At 43.8% G+C, this 20,323-nt stretch overlaps 2 protein-coding genes across 6 annotated transcripts in view; both read right to left on the minus strand.

The window, feature by feature from the left end:
- UBE4B (ubiquitination factor E4B) overlaps nucleotides 1–5,391 on the minus strand; it is a 67,155-nt gene extending 61,764 nt beyond the window's left edge. For 3 of the 5 annotated variants that reach the window (XM_061600672.1, XM_061600671.1, XM_061600670.1), the window contains exon 1: nucleotides 3,855–5,144. In XM_061600672.1, coding sequence (XP_061456656.1) covers nucleotides 3,855–3,878 — 24 coding nt within the window. In that variant the 5' untranslated portion in view covers nucleotides 3,879–5,144. The other 2 variants (XM_061600669.1, XM_061600668.1) reach the window with 2 other exon arrangements.
- A 6,910-nt stretch (nucleotides 5,392–12,301) lies between these two features.
- Nucleotides 12,302–18,294, minus strand: RBP7 (retinol binding protein 7). The gene is made up of 4 exons (XM_061600747.1): nucleotides 18,143–18,294; nucleotides 16,366–16,544; nucleotides 13,619–13,720; nucleotides 12,302–12,580 (listed from the first exon to the last, which is right to left on the minus strand). Exons 1-4 carry the CDS (start codon nucleotides 18,213–18,215, stop codon nucleotides 12,530–12,532), a joined length of 405 nt encoding a protein of 134 aa, XP_061456731.1. The 5' UTR covers nucleotides 18,216–18,294; the 3' UTR covers nucleotides 12,302–12,529.
- Nucleotides 18,295–20,323: the final 2,029 nt, after the last annotated feature.

The following is a 20,323-nucleotide window of genomic DNA, read 5'->3' on the forward strand; positions in this document are numbered from 1 at the left end:
TCCATCTTTGACATGTGAAATCGGATTTTTCTCCCCATTCATTTGTTCATATGGTACAACACCATGTGGTTAAGATAATCACATGATTTACTTGCTGCACCCCAATATACAACTATATAAAGCAAACACAAGAGGGCAACACATTTTTTGTTTGGCTTAGTAGCCAACCACTATTTCCACTAGTCAGCAAGGCTTAACCTCCTCACTTCTTGTTCAGTGCATGCCTCAGAAACAGTGCCTTATATCAGGCTGTTGGTCCATCTGGTTCAGCGTTGTCCACAGACTGGCAGCTGTTCTCCAAGTGAACCTGGAACCTTCTGCATGCAAAGCAGATGCTTTATCACTGTGCAATGGACCATTTATCGTCACTGCCCAGCAAGAAGGTTTTAACAGAAAGCCAGTGGTGATGTGTGCACTGGTGGCAACTTCTCCCTTCCAATCCATGACACAAAATACAGTCTGATGCCATTTTTGAAAGAGGGATGCTCTAACTCTCTGTGTTGCTGACAGCTTTTTTTAAAAAAACACCTACAAAAACAGTTTAGTGGAGGCTTTCCTTGCTAACCACCAGAACTGCGTTACTGGTTGCCACCAGCAAACCTATGGGTTGACAACACTTAGCCTGAAATCTGCAAATTGTTGCCCTTTATGAACATTCACACAAACAACAAATACAGGTAATTCACAAAAATCAAAAACATCACACATTATTTGGCTCAATTCAGATGTCACATTAGCACTCTCCAAACCAAGGTTTGGAGGATTGAGAATGTGCCACAGGCACTCCCTCTTGCCAATTTCCTCCTTGCCTTCCCGGTTTGTCTTACCACAGCTTTATTAGGACATCCTCATTGGCCAAACTATGGCTCACACTAACCTGGACTGCCTTCAAACCAAAGTCTGCTCAATTCTTGCATCAAGGGAAACTAACATGTTGTAAATATCTGTTTTTAACTGTCTTATTCATAACGTTTTGTTTAATTTTTTTAAACTAATCTAAGGTTTTCTTACTGAGGTTATCATACTTTGGACCCATAATGAGAAGACATGATTCACTAGAAAAGACAATTATGCTGGGAAAAACACAAGGGAATAGAAAAATAGGAAGGCCAAACAAGAGATGGATTGATTCCATAAAGGAAGCCACAGACCTGAATTACAAGGTTTGAACAGGGTGGTTCATGACAGATGCTACTGGAGGTTGCTGATTCATAAGGTCGCCATAAGTCGTAATCGACTTGAAGGCACATAACAACAACAAGGTTTTATTACTATCAAGCAGCATACAAGTTATATTAATTAAGTAATTAATCATAACACCTGAATTACTCTTACTCCTGAGCATCAGCTCATCCTTTGCTACTTGAATTGTTGTGTGACACTGTGCATTATCTACCTGGAAGTACGTTTCACTGAATTCATTTCCTTAGGATTACAGCCTTAATGATTCAGGCTGTGCCCCCATTATGTTTGGTCAGTTAGGGGCCTTATGTCATTCATGAAGAGCAGGGCTTTTTTTTTAAAGGTGGCTCCAAAGTTATGGAATTCCTTTCCACTTATAGTAAGGGTCGGCACTAATAATCCCTTACTTCCAGAGAAAAGTAAAGACCTTATTTCACTCTGCCTTGTTGTATTCTGATTATACCTGACACTTCCCAAGTTTTGACAGTGTCATTCTTTTCTTCCCTTTATTTTTGTCACCTCTAGTTCTAGCTCTTTTTTTCGTTTTTATTGTGAACTGCTTTGAGAATGATGAAGGCTGAAAAGCAGTACACACATATAGTAAATGTAATGTTTACTTTTAAAGCCCTGAACAGCTTGGGACCCAAATACTTGAAGGACTGCCTCTCCCTATACCAGCCTGTCCTTGTCTTGAGATCTTTGAAGAAGGTTCTTCTCCATCTTCCACCGTTAGGATTTGCTCACTATGAGGTGGCGTGAAAGTCCTGTCCATGATGGGGTATCCTCTGTGAAATGCTCTCTTTTTACATGTAAAACTAGCACTCAAGTTATCATTTCAGTGCTAACTTGAGACTTATCTATTCTCAGGGATTTTAACTTTTGTAAATTGACTATTGCTTTTTAGGGCCCATACTGTTATTTTGACTGCAATTGTAATTAGTTTTAACTGATTTTAATAGCATATTTTAAAATTGTTGTAACCCATTGCAGGACTTCATGGTGATGTATAGGTAAGAAATCGAGTTACTATAAACTATTATTATATTTAACCAGCTCTTGTTTTTAGGTGGTTTATTTGTTTTAATGTGTTTTAGGAGGCATCGTGCTTATTTTAAATGATTTGGCTGTTCTGTACCTTGCCCTGGCACCTATATCAAAGAAGGGCAGGTATAATATTTTTAAATAAAAAATAAAATACAGATTATACAAGCAGTGGTTATTAGAGCATCCAAGCCAGACCCTCAAATTATTTCCATCAGAATCAAATCTACAACAAACACTCACATGGACTCACCTTGGGCCATTGACCACTCTAAATTATGAATCTGTTTGAAGTTTGCAGACAGAGCTTCTTGTTTTAAGCAAGTGATGAAGTAGTTCTGAATGCTTCTACAATCAATACGATTCATCATATTTTTAAAAAGCAACAAAATGCCACTGGGGCAATAGGGGAAAAGAAGAGAGAGATCAGAAAATACTGGAATTAAGCAAGGTGTTCATATCAGCATGTGCTGATAGAAAAGATTTCCTCATTGTAATTACAACCATTTCAAACTCATCTAATTTTTAAAGTATAAACAAATACAGAAGGTCTGAATAAGACACAGGACATCCTCTTAGTAAGACAGGAAGTACTTTCAAGGAACAACTCACCACTACAGTATCCAACAACTATAAAACCACGCCATAAGGAACTATACTATCATCTACAACACTGTATACTCTCTCACCTGCCAAAAGTTGCAACTCTGAATCTGAACCCAAAGCTAAAAAAACAGTCTTCAGATTTAACCCATCACCTTCATGCTTCTGCTAAAGAGGAGGTCTCTCTTCCCACCGACAACATAGAAAAAAGAGGAGTCCAAAAAGTTATGTGAACAAAAACCGAATGGGGGCCTTGGTAGCAGGCCACACCAGTGGGAAAATAGTTGTCTATCCCTTAATATCAAATAATGTACATTTAAAAGTTCCCTCTAAGCCCAAAGCAACATCACTGTTGAGCTTCAGGCTTTCAATAGCCCAATCCAAAACACAACCTGAGGTTTTTTTAAAAAAATGCTCTCTCCAAGTAAGAAATATCTGACAAGTGTTACTCAACATAGAGGAATACCCAAATATCCACGAAAAAAGGGATTAAAGGCAACCTCACCCTCTAGATAATTGCAGACTTTTTAAGCAGGCTGAGGTGTGTCAAGAAAACAAAAGAAAAAGAAGCACAGAAAAATTCTCTTGCTAGCGCATTTTTCCAAAGTAGCAAAACAAATCTGTGATTATGTACTACATTTATATCCAGGACCATTCCAGAGTGCTAGCTGAGGAACCAACATTCCTGCCCCAGCATACTAAGTCCCCCTCCGCTATTTTATCCCCACAACAACCCTGTGAGGTAGGTTAGATTGAGAGACAGTGACTGGCTCATGGTGACCCAGGGAACTGCATAGCCGAGCAGGGATTGGAACCCTGGTCTCTAAAGTCCTAGTCCAACACTCTAACCACTACAGCACTCTGGCTCCTGTACTTAATTTTATTTCACATTAGCAAACAATAGTGGGGCCTCTTCAACAAGACACTGTAAAGTCCTTTCAACAGAATCATTTACTTGTAGGGTACATTGCAGTGCCCAGCCTCCCTTCTCACCACATCCCACTCCTGTTAACAAGCCCCAAACTCACCTCATCAGCGCTCAGCTCCTCCATTGTTTTCCTCTTAATGGTGAAAGGAGTTTGGGGGAAGGGGAGCTCTGTACTTCCCTTGAGGAGCGTGCTGGTGGGAGAGAGGGTCTTTAAGGGAAGTCTTGTTGCCTCTTTCCCTAGGGATGTTTCAGAATTGCATAGTCAGAGGTTAAGACCACTGCCACAGAATACACTTCTTCCCTTAGGCACCTGCAATTTCTTTCTCTGCGGCTTGATAATCAACTAAAGAATTATGAACACCAGGCACACATACACACACCACTCCTACCTGACAACTGAACCTACAAGCCTGGCCCCTTCCTGCACCTTAAGCTATCTCCACTGCAACCCCAATTTTAAAAGCCTCCTGCAACAGGCACTCCAAGCCCTGGATAACACCCAAAGTTCCTGGCTCCTATTTGGGTCTGACTGACCTTTCTCTCCACGATCCAAGTGCCCCAGGTAGCCTCCCCAGTTAGCCTCCCCAAGCTGCCTCCACTAGACCCCAGGAAACTTATTACTCACTGACCTCTCAGATGTCCTAAAAATCTCAGTAGCAGGCTAGCTCCTGTAACGCTAGTTCCTCCTACAAATCCTAGAAGCTCCAGCACGATGCCACCTTGTCTCACGGAGGCTCTATTCTTCACTGTCCCCTACATATACATATAGCAAACCTTCAACTACCAACAAAACACCACCTTGCATCTCAAAGATCCTGCTGCTTGCTGCCTATCCCCAGTTCCCAACTGCAGGCCACCTTCTGTATACCCCAGAAACCCTATTCGTCCCATATATACACATAAGATAGATCTCTCTCTTTCTATTCCTCTGCTAGAAGCCCCAGCTGCCTCCTATGTATCCACTATATAGATATATAAATAAAACCGCCTGCCACCAGATATACTACAAGAGTACCCTGCCCGGCCCCCCTCCCCGCGCCTCAAAGTCAGCTGTCTAACCTGAAGCCCTAGTTTAACCAGCTGCTTTCCTTTCACCTCACAGGCAGGACTCAGACTAAGCCACCTTCTCCTCCCCAAATCCCTTGAATCCTCCAGGTGCCTGGTGGCTTGGGTTGCAGAGACTGAGAGGGTGGAGGGTGATGAACCCACGCCAACCCCTGGCCTTACACCTCTCGGCAACCACCAAACACACCTCCCTCAGAGCTGGGCCACCCCCCCACACACTCCTTTTCCTCAGCTGCTGATACTTCTGCCTCCTCACACAGAGATTATTCATCAAAACAAGAAAGCGGCAGCGGCCATCTTGGTGTGCGATCACGTGACCTCCCCCCCTCACCGTGCTTCTTTGCGTAGGGCAGCGGGGCAGACAGAGCGTGCGCAAGCGCCAGCGGACTAACGCCCACATACGCATGCGCGCGCAAAGACCAACAACCTCGAAGGCGGCAAATGGGAAAGGGAGGTAAAGAAAGATTGGAGATGAGGCCACGCCTACCCACCAGCTACCACGCTCAAGGAAGACGACCAATAGCAGAGGGAGGAGGAAGGTGGAGGCACCTCGTCCTCCCCCCAGCAGTCCACGTGCTGAGGACGGTGACCAATAACAGTGAAAGGAAGCCGAGACACGAAGAGGCAGGCCTTCTGCCTCCTTTCTAGTCTCGGTCACAGGCCAAAGTGCACTCGCGTGCGTGCTGGTGGTGGCCAATGAGAAGGGAAGGGAGGCTACCGCCGCCTGCCCACCAAAACTAAAGGAGTTGGAGGAGGAGTCTGGCCGCGCCATAGCAACAGGGGCGGGGCAGGCGTCAGATGCTTTGGTTGAGGCGGGAATGGGATAAGCTTTCTCTTTTCTGAGGCAAATTTGTGAGGGGCGAGTGATAAGACAAAATTCGAAAGCATTACTAGTAATAGTATCCCCTTCATTCCTGTGTCAAAAACCAAGCCTAAAGTGGCTTAGAAATAAAAATATAAATTACATCATTTAAAACAATCGTAACGATGAAATAAATGACCGCCAGAACAGTAAAAACATTTTTTTAAAAAAAAACGCATAGAAGCAACAACAAACCTATTACTACAGTTACTATTTGCTATCAGTGTGCATGACACTTAAGAGCATAAGAGGAAAAATTCCTGCCTGGAGGAGGTTACAGTTTAAAATAAAACAAAAAAGAGGCAAGCGGTAAACTGAACAATGCGCAACAAAATAGTGTGAGCAAAATAGAAATAATTCCTTATTTAAGGAAGAGCCTTAAAGTTTTTTGTATTTCTTTTTTAAAAATCAACTTTTTTTTAATGGGGGTATGCATCTGAAATCTCAGTTGGGTTGTCCTGTGAGTGGTTTTATTAGAAGTAGTAAAATAATTTATATATCTTCCACTGAAATAATAAATACCAAGGAGGTTCACAAACAAAATAAGAATAAAACCAATTATAAAAATGGAGCTACACATAATTGAACTACCTTACCATTTAAAATGAGTTTTAGTAAATTGATGAATCAGATTAAATCTGCATGAATTGGAATATTAAAAAAAACACTTTCTGAAGAAAAAGGTGCATCCTTTAGGAGAAGCATTCTGTCCTGGGAGAAGATAGCATACTTCCCCAAGAGGGAATGCCTATTCTAAGTTGCATATATATATCATTAAAAAAAAAAGGTTGTAGTCATCTAAGTTCCACTCAGAGTAGACCATTGAAAGGAATGGCTCTTTGAAGGATTCACACATTTTGTAACTAGCATAACCTTTCATGGACTATGGCCCACTTTGTCAGATGCATGAATTAAAACATTAATTGGCAGATATGTAAAGGAGAAAACTATAAAGTGGGGAGCTGAATGGCAATGAGATAAAAATGGTCAGTGATAATTTCAGCTATTTAAAATGTATGTTTAAAAGGACACCCTTCACAGTAGCAGATTGGTGATAATTTACTCAGCATTGCTGAGATGATTATTTTATCAGCCAGTGTGGTGTAGTGGTTAGAGTGCTGGACTATGACCTGGAAGACCAGGGTTTGAATCCTCACACAGCCATGAAGCACACTGGGTGACCTTGGGCCAGTCACTGCCTCTCAGCCTCAGTGGAAGACGATGGTAAACCACCTCTGAATACCGCTTACCAGGAAAACCCTATTCATAGGGTCGCCATAAGTTGGGATCAACTTGAAGGCAGTCCATTTTTTTTCAGAAGAAACAATCACTGATAGCACAGATGTTCTGGCATTGATACCTTAATTAACTTTTATAGGGTGATAAAAATCCTTTGTGTTGATTTATCCCATATTGAACTAGCATGAAACTTCAGATATACATTCTGAAAAGATTCAGAAAAGGGAAACCAAAATGACCAAGGAGATAGAACAACTCCCCTATGAGAAAATATTACATTTTTAGATTTGAGAAAAAGCGAGTAAGATAAGACATTACAGAGGTGTATACAGTTATGCATGGTGTGGTGAAAGTAAATAGTAGTTTTTCTCCCTCTCTCATAACACTAGAACTAGATTCAGGACAGACAAATGGAAGAACTTTACACAGCTCATAGTTAAACAATGGAATTCGCCCTTATAGCTGCCAACTTGGATGGCTTTAAAAGAGCATTAGACAGATACATGGAGAAGATGGCTGTTGGTGGCTCCTAGCCACAATGGCTGTTCTACCTCCACTGTGGGAGGCAATATGGTTCTGAATACCAATTGCTGGAAACTGCAGGAGAGGAAATTCAGGTCTTGATTACAGGCTTCCCATTGGGACATTTGTTTGGCCACTGTGAGAACAGGACGCTGGACTAAGTGAGCCATCAGCCTGATCCAGCAGGTTCTTCTCATGTTCTTAATTGTAGTTCAGCTGTTTGGCTTGTATTCTTCCTTTGCAGTTCATTTGTTCCAAAATAATCACTGGCTTTATGGATATTGCAGTTTCTCGATCAGATTTGTATCCATTTATTATTTTGTGGAGAGACTGGCCTCTCTGTTCTATGTAGAAGGCAGTAGGCCATTGTTGGAAGTCTTGTCTTCAAATCTAGTATGCCTCTGGAAACCATTTGCTGGAGAACAATAACAAGAAAGGCTATTCACGTCCACCAGCATCAGGTTAATTACTGCAATAATCAAGATGCTGGACAAATAAACCTTTGGTCTGATACAGCAGGGATCTGCTTGCATTCTTATGCTAGGTAGAGGATAAAAATGTTACTAAAGCCACCCAAATCTAACCCTTGTTTTATCATTAACAAATGTATAATATTTTGTTATTAGGCTAATTACATCTTCTTCTGAGGCCCTTCTTTCTCTAGGTCTCCCCTCTGAAGAAGGCTCGGGATGTGTGACAAGGGAGAAGGCCTTCTCAGCAGTGGTTCTCATCTTCAGAATGCACTTCATTGACATCTTTCCGGCAGTTAGTAAAGACATATATTTTCCCCAAGGCTTTTGTTAGACTACAGTGATACTGCCCAAGCTCCCTGTGGCTACACGGGGGGGGGGGGTTGTTGTTGCTGTTTCATTTTTATTGTACAATATATTCATGTTTTTAACAATGTTGCAAATTGCATGGAGACTTTTGGGCACTAAGCAACTAACCAATCATCATAGTAATAATAAACTGAGCATATCTTCTCTCAAAGTGCAATAATAGACAAAAGACAAGCTCTCCTGCTTTAAAATTAAGACTCAAGCGGCAGTGAGGGCGGCAAAGAGGGAATTCTTTGCTGCCTCCATTGCATCAGCAGAGTGCTGTCCCAGGAGGTTGTTCCAAGTAGTCCGAAGCCTGGTCGGTCCAGTTGCTCAGGAACCCTTGGAACAGTCTAAGGCCTCCTGTGACAAATTAGCAAAGCACTTTGCTGATAAAATCGAACACCTCTGGAGCTCGATTCCGTGCGCCGTGGATACAATGAGTGAGCTAGAGTTGACCAGCTGCAAACCGGTCAAATGGGATCGATTTCGGCCTCTTCCTTCTGAGGATGTGGACAAGGTGCTCTCATCTGTAAGGCCTACCACTTGTCTAAATGACCCTTGCCCATTGTGGCTCCTTATGAGCTGCAAAGAGAGATTGGGTGAGGGGATCAAGGCAATGGTTAATGCATCCCTGCAAGAGGGTGTTATGCCACTAGCCCTCAAGGAGGCTATTATTAAACCCATCTTAAAGAAGTCCTCCTTGGATCCCCAGATTCTAACCAACTTTCGCCCAATCTCGAACTTACCATTCCTGGGCAAGGTCATTGAGAGGGTGGTGGCAAATCAGTTGCAGGCACACTTGGAGGAAACGGATTATCTAGATCCATACCAATCGGGTTTCAGGACTGGACATGGAACTGAAACAGCCTTGGTCGCTCTGGTCGATGATATGAGGAAGGCACTGGATAGGGGAGAATTCACCTTCCTTGTCCTCCTGGATCTCTCAGCGGCTTTTGATACCGTAGACCACGGTATCCTGTTAGATCACCTGGAGAGTATGGGATTGGGAGGCACAGTTTTACAGTGGTTCCACTCCTTTCTCTCTGATAGGCGCCAACAGGTAGCATTGGGTGATGAGGTTTCAGACCCTTGGCGTCTCAATTGTGGTGTGCCACAGGGTTCTATCCTCTCACCCATGCTATTTAACATCTATGTAAAGCCGCTGGGAGAGATCATCAGGAGATTTGGGCTGCAGTGTCACCAATATGCGGATGACACTCAGCTCTCTCTCTCATTTAAATCTTCACCGGAGAGGGCTGTGGAGACCATGTGCAAGTGCCTGGAATACGTGAGTGGATGGATGGGCAGGAACAGGTTGAAGTTGAACCCTGATAAGACCGAGGTACTACTTGTGGGAGACAATGGAGGGTTAGGAGATGTTGACCTGGTGTTTGATGGAGTGAAGTTGCCCCTACAGGACCAGGTCCACAGCCTCGGGGTTGTTCTTGATTCCAGGCTGTCCATGGAGGCTCAGATTTCGGCTATGAGCCGGGCAGCTTGGTATCAATTACACCTTATACGTAGGCTGCAACCCTACCTCCCTATTCAACAGCTCCCACTTGTGGTGCATGCCCTGGTCACCTCTCGATTGGACTACTGTAATGCGCTCTACGTGGGGTTACCCTTGAAAACGACCCAGAAATTACAACTTGTACAGAATGCAGCGGCACGCTTACTTACCAACAGCCGCCGCCGAGACCACATTACGCCAGTACTATGTGATCTACACTGGCTGCCGGTTATTTTCCGGGCCCGATTCAAGGTGTTGGTATTAACCTTTAAAACCCTGTACGGTTTCGGCCCAGCTTACCTGAAATAATGCCTCCACCACCACCAATTATGCCGCCCAACTAGATCAGGCCTTCTCGCAATCCCGCCAACCAAAACAGCTAGGTTGGTGGGTACTAGGGAGAGAGCCTTCTCTGTGGTGGCCCCCACTCTCTGGAACTCCCTCCCATGTGATCTTCGACATGCCCCTTCCCAAGAGGTATTCCGCAAGGCCCTGAAGACGTGGCTTTTCCAACAGGCCTTTGAGGTCCTTGGGAAGGGTAAATCTTCATGATTTTACCATCTATCATATGCTGTTACTGTCCAGTATTTTTCTCTACTGTTATTAATATGACTGCATTCGATATTGTTGTATTTTATCTCATTTTAATGTACGTCGCCTAGAGTGGCTAATTGCCAGATAGGCGACAAACAAATTAAATATATTATATATTATTATTTTTGTTAGTCTAGGTAATAATAGACTTCACAACTCAAGATGACCTTTTCTGGAAAGGTTTCAAAAGTACCAACATTCCCTAAATCTCTGTAGGGAACCTTTTTATAATATTTTAGAGGTGACACCTACTGGTAAAAGGATGCCACTGAGTTGCTACCATTTTTTCCTCAAGAAATACATGATGATGAATTCTGGGGAACTCAGAACCTTGACACAATTTTGTGACATTTCAGTTGCTCCTAATAAAGATATTGCCCATCTGCAAGTCACAATTTGTAATCTCACCCTTCCTCCAAAGTCCTACCAGAAAGGCAGCATAAATTGACCCCCTTTTTAACCCAACAACCCAACTGTGAGGTAGGCTAGGTTGAGTGTTATGAACTTCATACCTCTTTGTAGATTTAAACCAGAGTTCAGCACTAGGTTTGCTTCTGTTCAGCAACTGGTTTTGACAAGTATGGTGAGGCACACCCTCCCCCCCCCAAAAAAAAAAGTCTGCTGGAAACCTCCACCACTTCACCCTATTTAGTCATAGATACAAGCATTAACATAGATCTTTAAGAGTGGGTAGAATATGCAAGACTGTGCCTAGATGTATCCCTTGCAACAAGTCCATGAGGTCAGCATTACTATTTTTCAGAAGTGCTAGCAACATAACATGGGCAGACATTATCACTAGAAATGTAGAGCTGAGGGGCCTAGAGAGGTAGTTAGGAATCTTTGCAGAAAAATAAGACTATACAGGCAACTATGGCTTTGTGAAAGTTGGACAGTAAAAAAGGGGATACAAGAAAAAAATCATTTGAAATGTGGTGTTGGAGGAGAGCTTTGCGCATACTATGGACTGCGAAAAAGACAAATAATTTGGTGTTAGAACAAATTAAACCAGAACTATCACTAGAAGCTAAAATGATGAAACTGAGGTTGGACACAATGAGAAGACATGAGTCACTACAAAAGATAATAATGCTGGCAAAAACAGAAGGGAGTAGAAAAAAAGGAAGACCAAACAAGAGATGGATTGATTCTATAAAGGAAACCACAGTCCTGAACTTACAAGATCTGAACAGAGTGGGTTATAACATATGTTATGTTATTGGAGATCGCTGATTCATAGGGTCGCCATATGTTGAAATCGACTTGAAGGCATAACAACAATGGCTCTGTGGGTTTGCAGTCTTGTGATGTTTGTTTTGCCATAAATCAGGGGAGGGGGCCACTGGCCTATAGACCATATTGGACTTGTGACACTTTCCTTTTTCATTCAAATAAGTAGCATTGCCCTTCTGTTTAAGACAGACAGGCCAGTTGCTGTGTAGAACAGTCAATGGCACAAATCAACCTGAAATTTTAGTATTTGCAAATCAGGCTATTTTCAGACTACCAGGCTATTCCCACTTCTCTTAAGAGAGGCCATATTTGAATATTGGACTTTCAAAGGGAGGTTCTAACATTCAATTGCTTAACTCAGGATTCATCAAGAAATTCAGTTAGGTATGAATAGAGACAATAGTTTCCTTTCCTGCTAGGAATGTTAAGCCAATCAACAATGCTTATCACCCATCACAGCTGTTGTAAAGGGTCACTGTGCTAAGTAGTTGTTTTTTTACATATCCTGTAACTGTACAGATAATGACAACTTGATTACTTTTTGCATTTTATTTCCTTCTAACTTCAGGTCTGTTAACTACACACACAGTATATATACCTGCAACCAAGGATTTCACTTCATGCATGCAGATAGCCTTAAAGCCCCAAAGGACATTTTTGGAAAATTAGTTCAATGCTCAAATAAAAGGTATAGACTCCCATTCTGCATTGCTAATAGTTGTCTTTTTAATGAAGTTATACATTAAGTGCTGGTAACAGTCACAACTTTTGTTCCAGAGGATTGTTTGAAATGTTCCTATAAAAAGAACAACAGAGGGAGAAAAGGTTTGACCTATAAAGCTGCCATTTTAGTTAGCGCTCCAAGTCTGCAGTATTGCTATGCAAGAACACTGCACAGTTGTCATTCAGGTACACGACAGAGATTAGCTTCACACTCTCTTGAAAACTTGCCTGCTTACTTGTTCTTCACACCGGAGTTCCTACACAAGAAGGAGACATCACACTGAATGTATTTGCTGTTGAATCCCTGTGTTGTTAGGCCACATCCACACCGTACATTTAAAGCACTCCAATACCACACAAACAGCCCTGGCTTCTCCAAAAGAATCCTGGGAACTGTAGCTTGTTAAGGTTGCTGAGAGTTGTTAGAAGATCCCTATTCCCTTCACAGCACTACCATTCTCAGAGTAGTTTGACAATTGTTTCCTCTTAGGAACACTAGAAGCTGCCTTATACCGAGTTGGAGCCGTTGGTTCATCTAGCTCAGTATTATCTACACTGACTGGCAGCGGCTCTCCAGGGTTTTTGGCAGGAGTGTCTGCCAGCCCTACCTGGAGTTGCTGGGGACTGAACTTGGGACCTTCTGCATACAAAGCAGATGCTCTACCACTGAGCTACAGCCCTTCTCCGCTTCCCAGGGGACTCTGGAAATTGTAGCTCTGCGAGGGAATCCTCAGTATAGGAGGAACCAAAGAGACCAGCAACCTAGGCTTTGCCCATTGACCAGCTTAATCCCACAAAAGCAAAAGGCTCATCAACCCTCTCCCCCTTATGTAGACGGCAGAACTCTTGGCGGCTAACTCCCGTCACAAGCCAAGGAACTGCAAGCAAGCCCTTGATGCAGTAGCTACTAGAAGTGCCTTGCTGGTCATATTGGGGGAGGAGAATAGGCCACAGGCCTCCTTCACTATCTCAAGTGGCAGAGTTTTGCTCGTAAAGGGGGTCCTTCAATTAGGAAGACTCACATGTAAAGCATTTAGAGTCAACTTCCTTGTGGCTTCTTGGGCATCTTGCTAGATTATAGGAACCTAGGAAGCTGCATTATACCAAGTCAGACCCTTGGCCCATCTAGCTCAGCATTGTCACTGATAGCGACTCTTCGGGGTTTCAGGCAGGGGACATTGTCAGCACTACCTGGAGATGCCAAGATTGAACCTGGGACCTTTTGCATGAAAAGCAGATGCTCCACCACTGAGACATGGCCCTTCCCCAAGTTATATAACTCGATGAGTACATACCAAATACAGCTCATCTCCTTCGATCCAGTGGGTCCATCCTCTGTTCCTCTTCTCCCCAGTCTGGACACAAACAAGTTTGTCATTGTCCCAGGTAACTACACTCTATATTTGAAGGAGAGAAGCAGATGAGGAGAGTGTTATGTCAAGCATATTCAAGGCCCAGTTGATCTCACAACTATTATTCTGGATTCTGCTACAGAGTCTTTTACAGTAGCCCCTCCACTTTAAACCTCCGTTCATTAGGACCTTCATTAGTTGAGAGGGACAGTGGGGAGTGCAATCCTATTGGTTATCCTTGGTCTCATTGACCATGGTCTCCTGGATCAGCTTTGTGGGTTAAGGTGTTGGACTACGACCTGGGAGACCAGGGTTTGAATCCTCACAGAGCTATGATGCTCACTGGGTGACCTTGGGCCAGTCACTGCCTCTCAGCCTCATGAAAACCCTATTCATAGGGTCACCATAAGTAGGAATCGACTTGAAGGCAGTCCATTTCATTTTAATTACAGCAAATCCACTTCTATGTGCAGGACTATTCCCAGGAGTGTCACTGGAAAGCTTTTCAGCAACCTCTTGGCACTTGGGCTATGAGGTTCTACAGCATAGCATTCTGTCTCTGATGGCTTCTATACAAAGCTGTTCACAGGCAATTTGGAGGTAGTAACAGGCTTGATGAGGTCCTATCAAGAGAGAATAGATCCTGACAAGACAGAGGTTCTGTTTTGAGTAGTTCCTGGGTCTGGGAGTTGGATGTGTGTGTCTGTTCTGAATGAAGTTGCACTCTCCCTGAAGGAATAGGTTCGTAGCTTGGAGTGCTCTTGGAACTATCACTTGAAGCTCAGGTAGCGTCAGTGGCAAGGAATGCCTATGCCTAGCTACAGGTGGTTTGCCACCAACGGTCTTCCTGGGCTGGGATAGTTTAGCTACAGTAGCACGTCCTCTGTCAACCTCTCAATTAGACTGCTGCAGTGTACTCTACATGGGGCTTCCCCTTGAAGACAGTAAATAAACTGCAGCCGGTGCAGGATGTGGTAGCCAGGTTGTTGACTGGTACAATGTTGTGAAATCACGTAAACACTGATCGTTAAGAATTGGCATTGGCTGACTATTTGCTACTAGGCTCAATTTAAGGTGTTGGTCTATAATGCTGTTCATGGCTTGGGGCCTATGTACAGTGATAACTCCAGGAAATAAGCTTCTTTTAACAAAGTATTCTTTGGGTGCAGGGGAGTGGGGAGGGGCACACACTCTAACATAGAATGTGGCTTCTTGTCTATTGGATTACGGCTGCTGCAGGCAGCTCATGTGTGGCTAGGCACCTCCGCAGTAAACAGTGCCTCGGGTGCTCTGGAAACACTGTTTACTGCAGACATGTTTGCTCGAGTGTGGGGGAGGATGGCAGAGAGAGAGAGAGAGAGAGAGAGACCGACCACGCATAGGGTGGTGGTGCTTGCCCCTTGCCTGCCTGCTCGAGTGTACAGAGAGAACTGTGCTCAAAGCTTTAGATTGCTGTAGCAAGATGCTATATGATAAAAGAAAAAAGGCAGGGCATGCACCCCCTGGATGTATTTTGGAAGAAGCCTTCAAGTGGTGTGTATGCAAGGTTTACCTGACCTGGTTGTTTCATTTCAGACATGTGTATTGTTAGTTTTGAATAAAAAGTTTGCTGAAATATGTTGAACTGCTCTTCTTTTTTGTAATGTAGTGACCTAGCCCTGTTCTTTCCATGTTATTCCTACCTCTGGTAGGATTTTTTTTGTTAAAGAAGTAATGTCAAGGAATGCATGTGCTTCCTTAACTGAGGTATTACAGTAGTTTATAGGGCCTCTGACAGAAGGAAGCTGGCAATGTAGTAGTGCAGTGATGGCTGTTGACCACTGGGACTGGTGGGGCGGAAGGCAGGGAGCCCAACAGTAGGTGCAGCCAGAGCTAATGGCAGGCAGAGCCAACTCATTCCAGCTTTGTCCCCATCCTCCTCCTTTCTGAGTTCTGCAAGGGCAGCACTGAGACTGAGGAGGAAGTTGACAGGCAGTGCCACACCCTAGACTGGCAGGCAGAAGGGAAATGCTGAGGGCAACTAGATCTCAGACATCTTAGATTTATTTATAAATACTTCATCAAGTCAGCTTATACTGTAATTAGTTGAATGGGGGAGAAATGGAAATTGCCTGCCTTCAAGTCAATTCCGACTTATAGTGACCCTACAAATAGGGTTTTAATGGTAAGTGGTATTCAGAGGTGGTTTACCATTGCCTTCCTCTGAGGCTGAGAGGCAGTGACTGGCCCAAGGTCACCCAGTGAGCTTCATGGCTGTGTGAGGATTCTAACCCTGGTCTCCCAGGTCGTAGTCCAACACTCTAACCACTATGCCACACTGGCTCTGTTTTTCCATTAAAATAAAGCTAAAAAACAAACTCATATATGTCACATTCAGATATAAAGTGTAGAAAAATAAGAGGATCTTTGCATAGTGCTGGAAGGGACTCCCCCCCCCCATTAGGATGCTGTACAGAAGCCTGGGCTTATCAGTACATTGGCCAGAAAAGCAGGCTACGGCATTGCCCTGTTTCACATAACACAGTACTCATATACAACAGTAAGAATTAGGTACCACAGAGAATTCGATAACCTAAGCCATCTTTTCTATGTGCATCTACACCCCTTCCATGAAGAAGAAAAAAGGCAGCTAGTTTATTTTCAGTCAGTGCTGCCCAATTGACAGCAAGATCTTCTCTAACCCTCATTACCGTGCATTTTCTGTTGTCCAAGCCTTTGTTGTCTTCTTCAAACTCCTCTCCGATCTTGAACTCAACAAAGTAGTTGCGGAAAGTGCTTGTTGTGCTGATAGAGAACGAGTCCCCCTCCTGTTTGATGACCTTCTGCGGCTTCAGCATTTTTGCTATCTTACGAGTGGCAAAATCAATACCTTTGCATAAACAGAAGTTACATCCATGTTATTTATTCCTTACACATTGGATTCCCTGATAATAGGGACGTAGGTTGTACGGAATCAGAACATCTAACTCAGCATTGTCTATGCTGACTGGCAGCGGCTCCCCATGGTTTCAAGCAGGGGACATTCCCAGCCCTACCTGGAGATGCTGGGGACTAAACCTGGGACCTTCTGCATGCAAAGCAGATGCTCTACAACTCAGCCATGGACCAACGGTTCATTCCCACCCCTTCCCCTCAGATTATCAAGGTTAGGGCAGATGAGTCCTGATCAGACCACTGCCTAAGTGCTTTTGTCTTTGGAGATCTTATCAGGTCTGGTACAGAAGAACAACTAGCCTTGTTAAAGATTCTTAACCATGAACGTTACTTGCTCCTGGAACAACTCATCCAGAAAAGTGTGACCATCAAATTCTTCAGCCACATATTGAAACAACCTTACCCCATGACTTTTTAGCCAAAATATATAGGATAGATATTGGGAAAGACATTAATAGGAAAATATGCATGAAAATGTTTAGATTTACACAGAACTTTGTCCACTGACAATGTCTTCTTGACAAGGAAGTTTCTGTCTTTATATAGGCTTGGATGTTCACCCAAGTTTATAAATAATATTGGCCTCTTTGCTAATATTAACGTTAAGAATCTCTGCTTGGTCCCTTGGAGGAAATTATTGGTCACCATAGGCTGCTGCAGGGCCATAGCTCAGTGGCAGGGCAGTTGCTTTGCATATACAGGCACAGGGCTGCAAAATAGTTCTGGGCCAGACCTGCTTGTGTGTCCAAACGGTGTTGTCCTAACAACTCAGCAAGGTGATCATAATCCCATTTTGCAAATAGAGATGGAAAGAACAGAACAGGCCCAGAACCACATCAAAAGGTACTGTACTTGCAATTCACACATTTTTGGTTATAAGACTGACTCCCACACCAGCTTTGAGATTACAGCCAAACTGTTGGCCGTTCCCTGCTTAAGTGGAGTAACTTAAAATGCACTCGGCTTTTATTTGAAACTCCAAGAACTTCACCAAATTACATCCTTATACAGCAACAGAAGGATGCTCTGAACGTGCCTAGGTCTCCTTCAAAGGAAAACTCCCATACCTGCTGATGTGGTGGTGGTGGTGGTGGTGGGGAGAGAACCATGAGTACCACATCAGGTTCCTTCAATAAGGAGTGGAATGTTTTTTAAAAGACACGTAGCTAGAGATTTTTGAATTAAGTAGCATATAAATATTTTTTAAATAAATAAGTAGTCCTACAAGGCAGAGACACTCGAGTTAATTAATTCACCATAAAATCAAGTCTGCAAGCGTATGCATGCTTACTCAAGAGCAAAGCCACAAATTCAATGGGATTTACCTCTGAGCAAACACAACTTCACAAAACTCAGTAGAGAATCAGGAGCCGCAACTAGATACAATAGGCTAACACCTGACAGAGTAATGCCTTCATATAGCTACATAAGCAACTTTCAGGCAGGAGGGAACAGGACTTACTCTTTATACAGGAACTATATCAGCATAAACCAAGATAAAAAGGGGGGTATCAAACTATATAGTTCCCTTACCTAATGCCAACATATAGCTTTCAAAGTTGTCACTGCTGACAAGGTTCCAGGTGCCGCTGAAATCCATAGGCATGGTTAAAGAGCCACAAAGTAACTAGAATACAAAGGCTTGCTGTTGGAACTTGTTTGCCAGCTCCAGTCCTCTATTATATACATATATATATATATAGGGAGGCTAGGGGGAGGCCTCACAGCTGAAGGTGATGGCTGTGTGCTCCAATCTAGCCAAGGGGGTGGATCCAGAATCAGCTGCAGCTGGGGCTTTGGAGGAGAAAGTTCACACTGCCTGAATCTTTTGTGTGGAACTGAAGTGACTGTTCCATGAGTCACAGCCAAGGGTGGAGAGGAGAGAGAGGACAGTTTAACCTCTTCTTGGTCTTAACTGTGGGTCAAATCTTGATTGTGGGACTGCGAGAACATCAGAGCAGGCCCTGCTGGAGATGAGACCAGAGATGAATCTAAACCCAGTGTTCTGCTTCAAACAGTGGGCAGCCAAGGATGCCTCTGGGAAGTCTGCATCTGGTATTCAGAGATATATTACCTCTGCGAACAGAGGCTATGTCCTGAATTGCCTATGGGCCAATCTAGACATAAGTAGGAGCCCTGGTGACTTAGATGATGGGGCCAGGGATGGGGATGATGTGGCCCTCCAGGTATTTTTGGATTACACCCCTTAGACCCCTTACTTTTTTGAGAGCAGGATCCCTTTGTCTCCAGCATCCTATGAGCCAATAAGCAGGAAGAGGGAGTGTATTGGTCACTGAGAGGAGTCTTCTAACATGCTTCTTTGTCCTTTCCTACTGATTGACACAACTGGTTCTCAGTAGGTAACCTACTCTCCTTTCATGCTCATAGAAAGATGTATAATTTTAGAAGGGGATGTGGCTATGAGGGGACATGGCTGTGACTATCATAAAGGGACCCTGCACTTCTGAATTTGCCACTACGCTACTGTAGCTACCTAAGGCAGTGAGTGCAGTGAGTTCCACAAGTTAATTGTGCATTGTGTGAAGCAGGGCTTTCTTTTGTCTGTTCTGAATCTAAGGCCCATTATTCAATGGATTAGTCAGTAGAGGTCAAAGGGCAACACTATAGAAGACCATAGCCATAAGCTATGGCTAATTGACAATGGAGCCTACATTTTCAGCATCAGGATAGCTGGAGGCCATGCAGAAACATTGGAACCCGCTTTGTATCAAGTGGGACCATTGGTCCATCCAGAACTCAGTATTATCTTTACACTGACTGGCAGTGGCTGTCTAGAGCAGCCTTTCCCAACCAGTGTGCCTCCAGATGTTGTTGGACCACAACTCCCATCAGCCTCAGCCAGCATTGCCAATGGTCAGGAAAGATGGGAATTGTGGTCCAACAACATCTGGAGGCACACTGGTTGGGAAAGGCTGGTCTACAGTTTCAGATGGGGGATATTCCCAGGCATACCTGGAGATGCCTGGGCCCTTCTGCATATAAAACAGATGCTCTACCACTGAGCTGCAGCCCTTCCTTGAAGGTTAAACAACAGGGAGAAAATACTACCTCCATGTCCTGCTTCTGGGCTTCTTGGAGGAATCTGATCAGAAAAAGGATGCTGGACTAGATAGATCTTTGGCCTCATGCAGCACAGCTCTTCCTTAACCATTCTTGGGCAGAGGGGTTGCAATCAGTCTTTGATCCTTTGGCTGGTGACAGAAGTCCAAATGATCTTCAGCATGTGTGTTATCTGTGTACTATATTCTGCCTGTGAGCAGATGTTCTACTACCTTCACTGTCAGAGGGAGTATGCCTCTGAATACTAACTGGTGGGAATCACAAGTGGGGAGAGTTGCTGTTGTGCTCAGATCCTGCTTGTGGGCTTCTGGGTGGTGGCTGTGAGAAGAGGATGTTGGACTTGATGGGCCTTTGACCTGATCCAGCAGAGCTGCTCTTATGTCTTTAAAAGGGGATTAGACAAATTCATGGAGAATAAGACTATCAGTGGCTACCAACTTGATGGCTATGTTCTCCACTGTTGGAGACAATCTGACTTGGAATACTGGTTGCTAGCAGTCATGAGAGAGGAGGAGCGATTTTGTGGCCAGGTCCTGCTTGTAGGCTTCCCAAGCAAGCATCTGGTTGGCCACTGTGAGGGCGGGATGCTGGGCTAGATGGGCCATTGGCCTGATCCAGCAGCCAGGCTCTTCT

This window comes from Rhineura floridana, chromosome 18 (genome assembly GCF_030035675.1).
Source record: "Rhineura floridana isolate rRhiFlo1 chromosome 18, rRhiFlo1.hap2, whole genome shotgun sequence".
NCBI classification, from domain to species: Eukaryota; Metazoa; Chordata; class Lepidosauria; order Squamata; family Rhineuridae; genus Rhineura; species Rhineura floridana.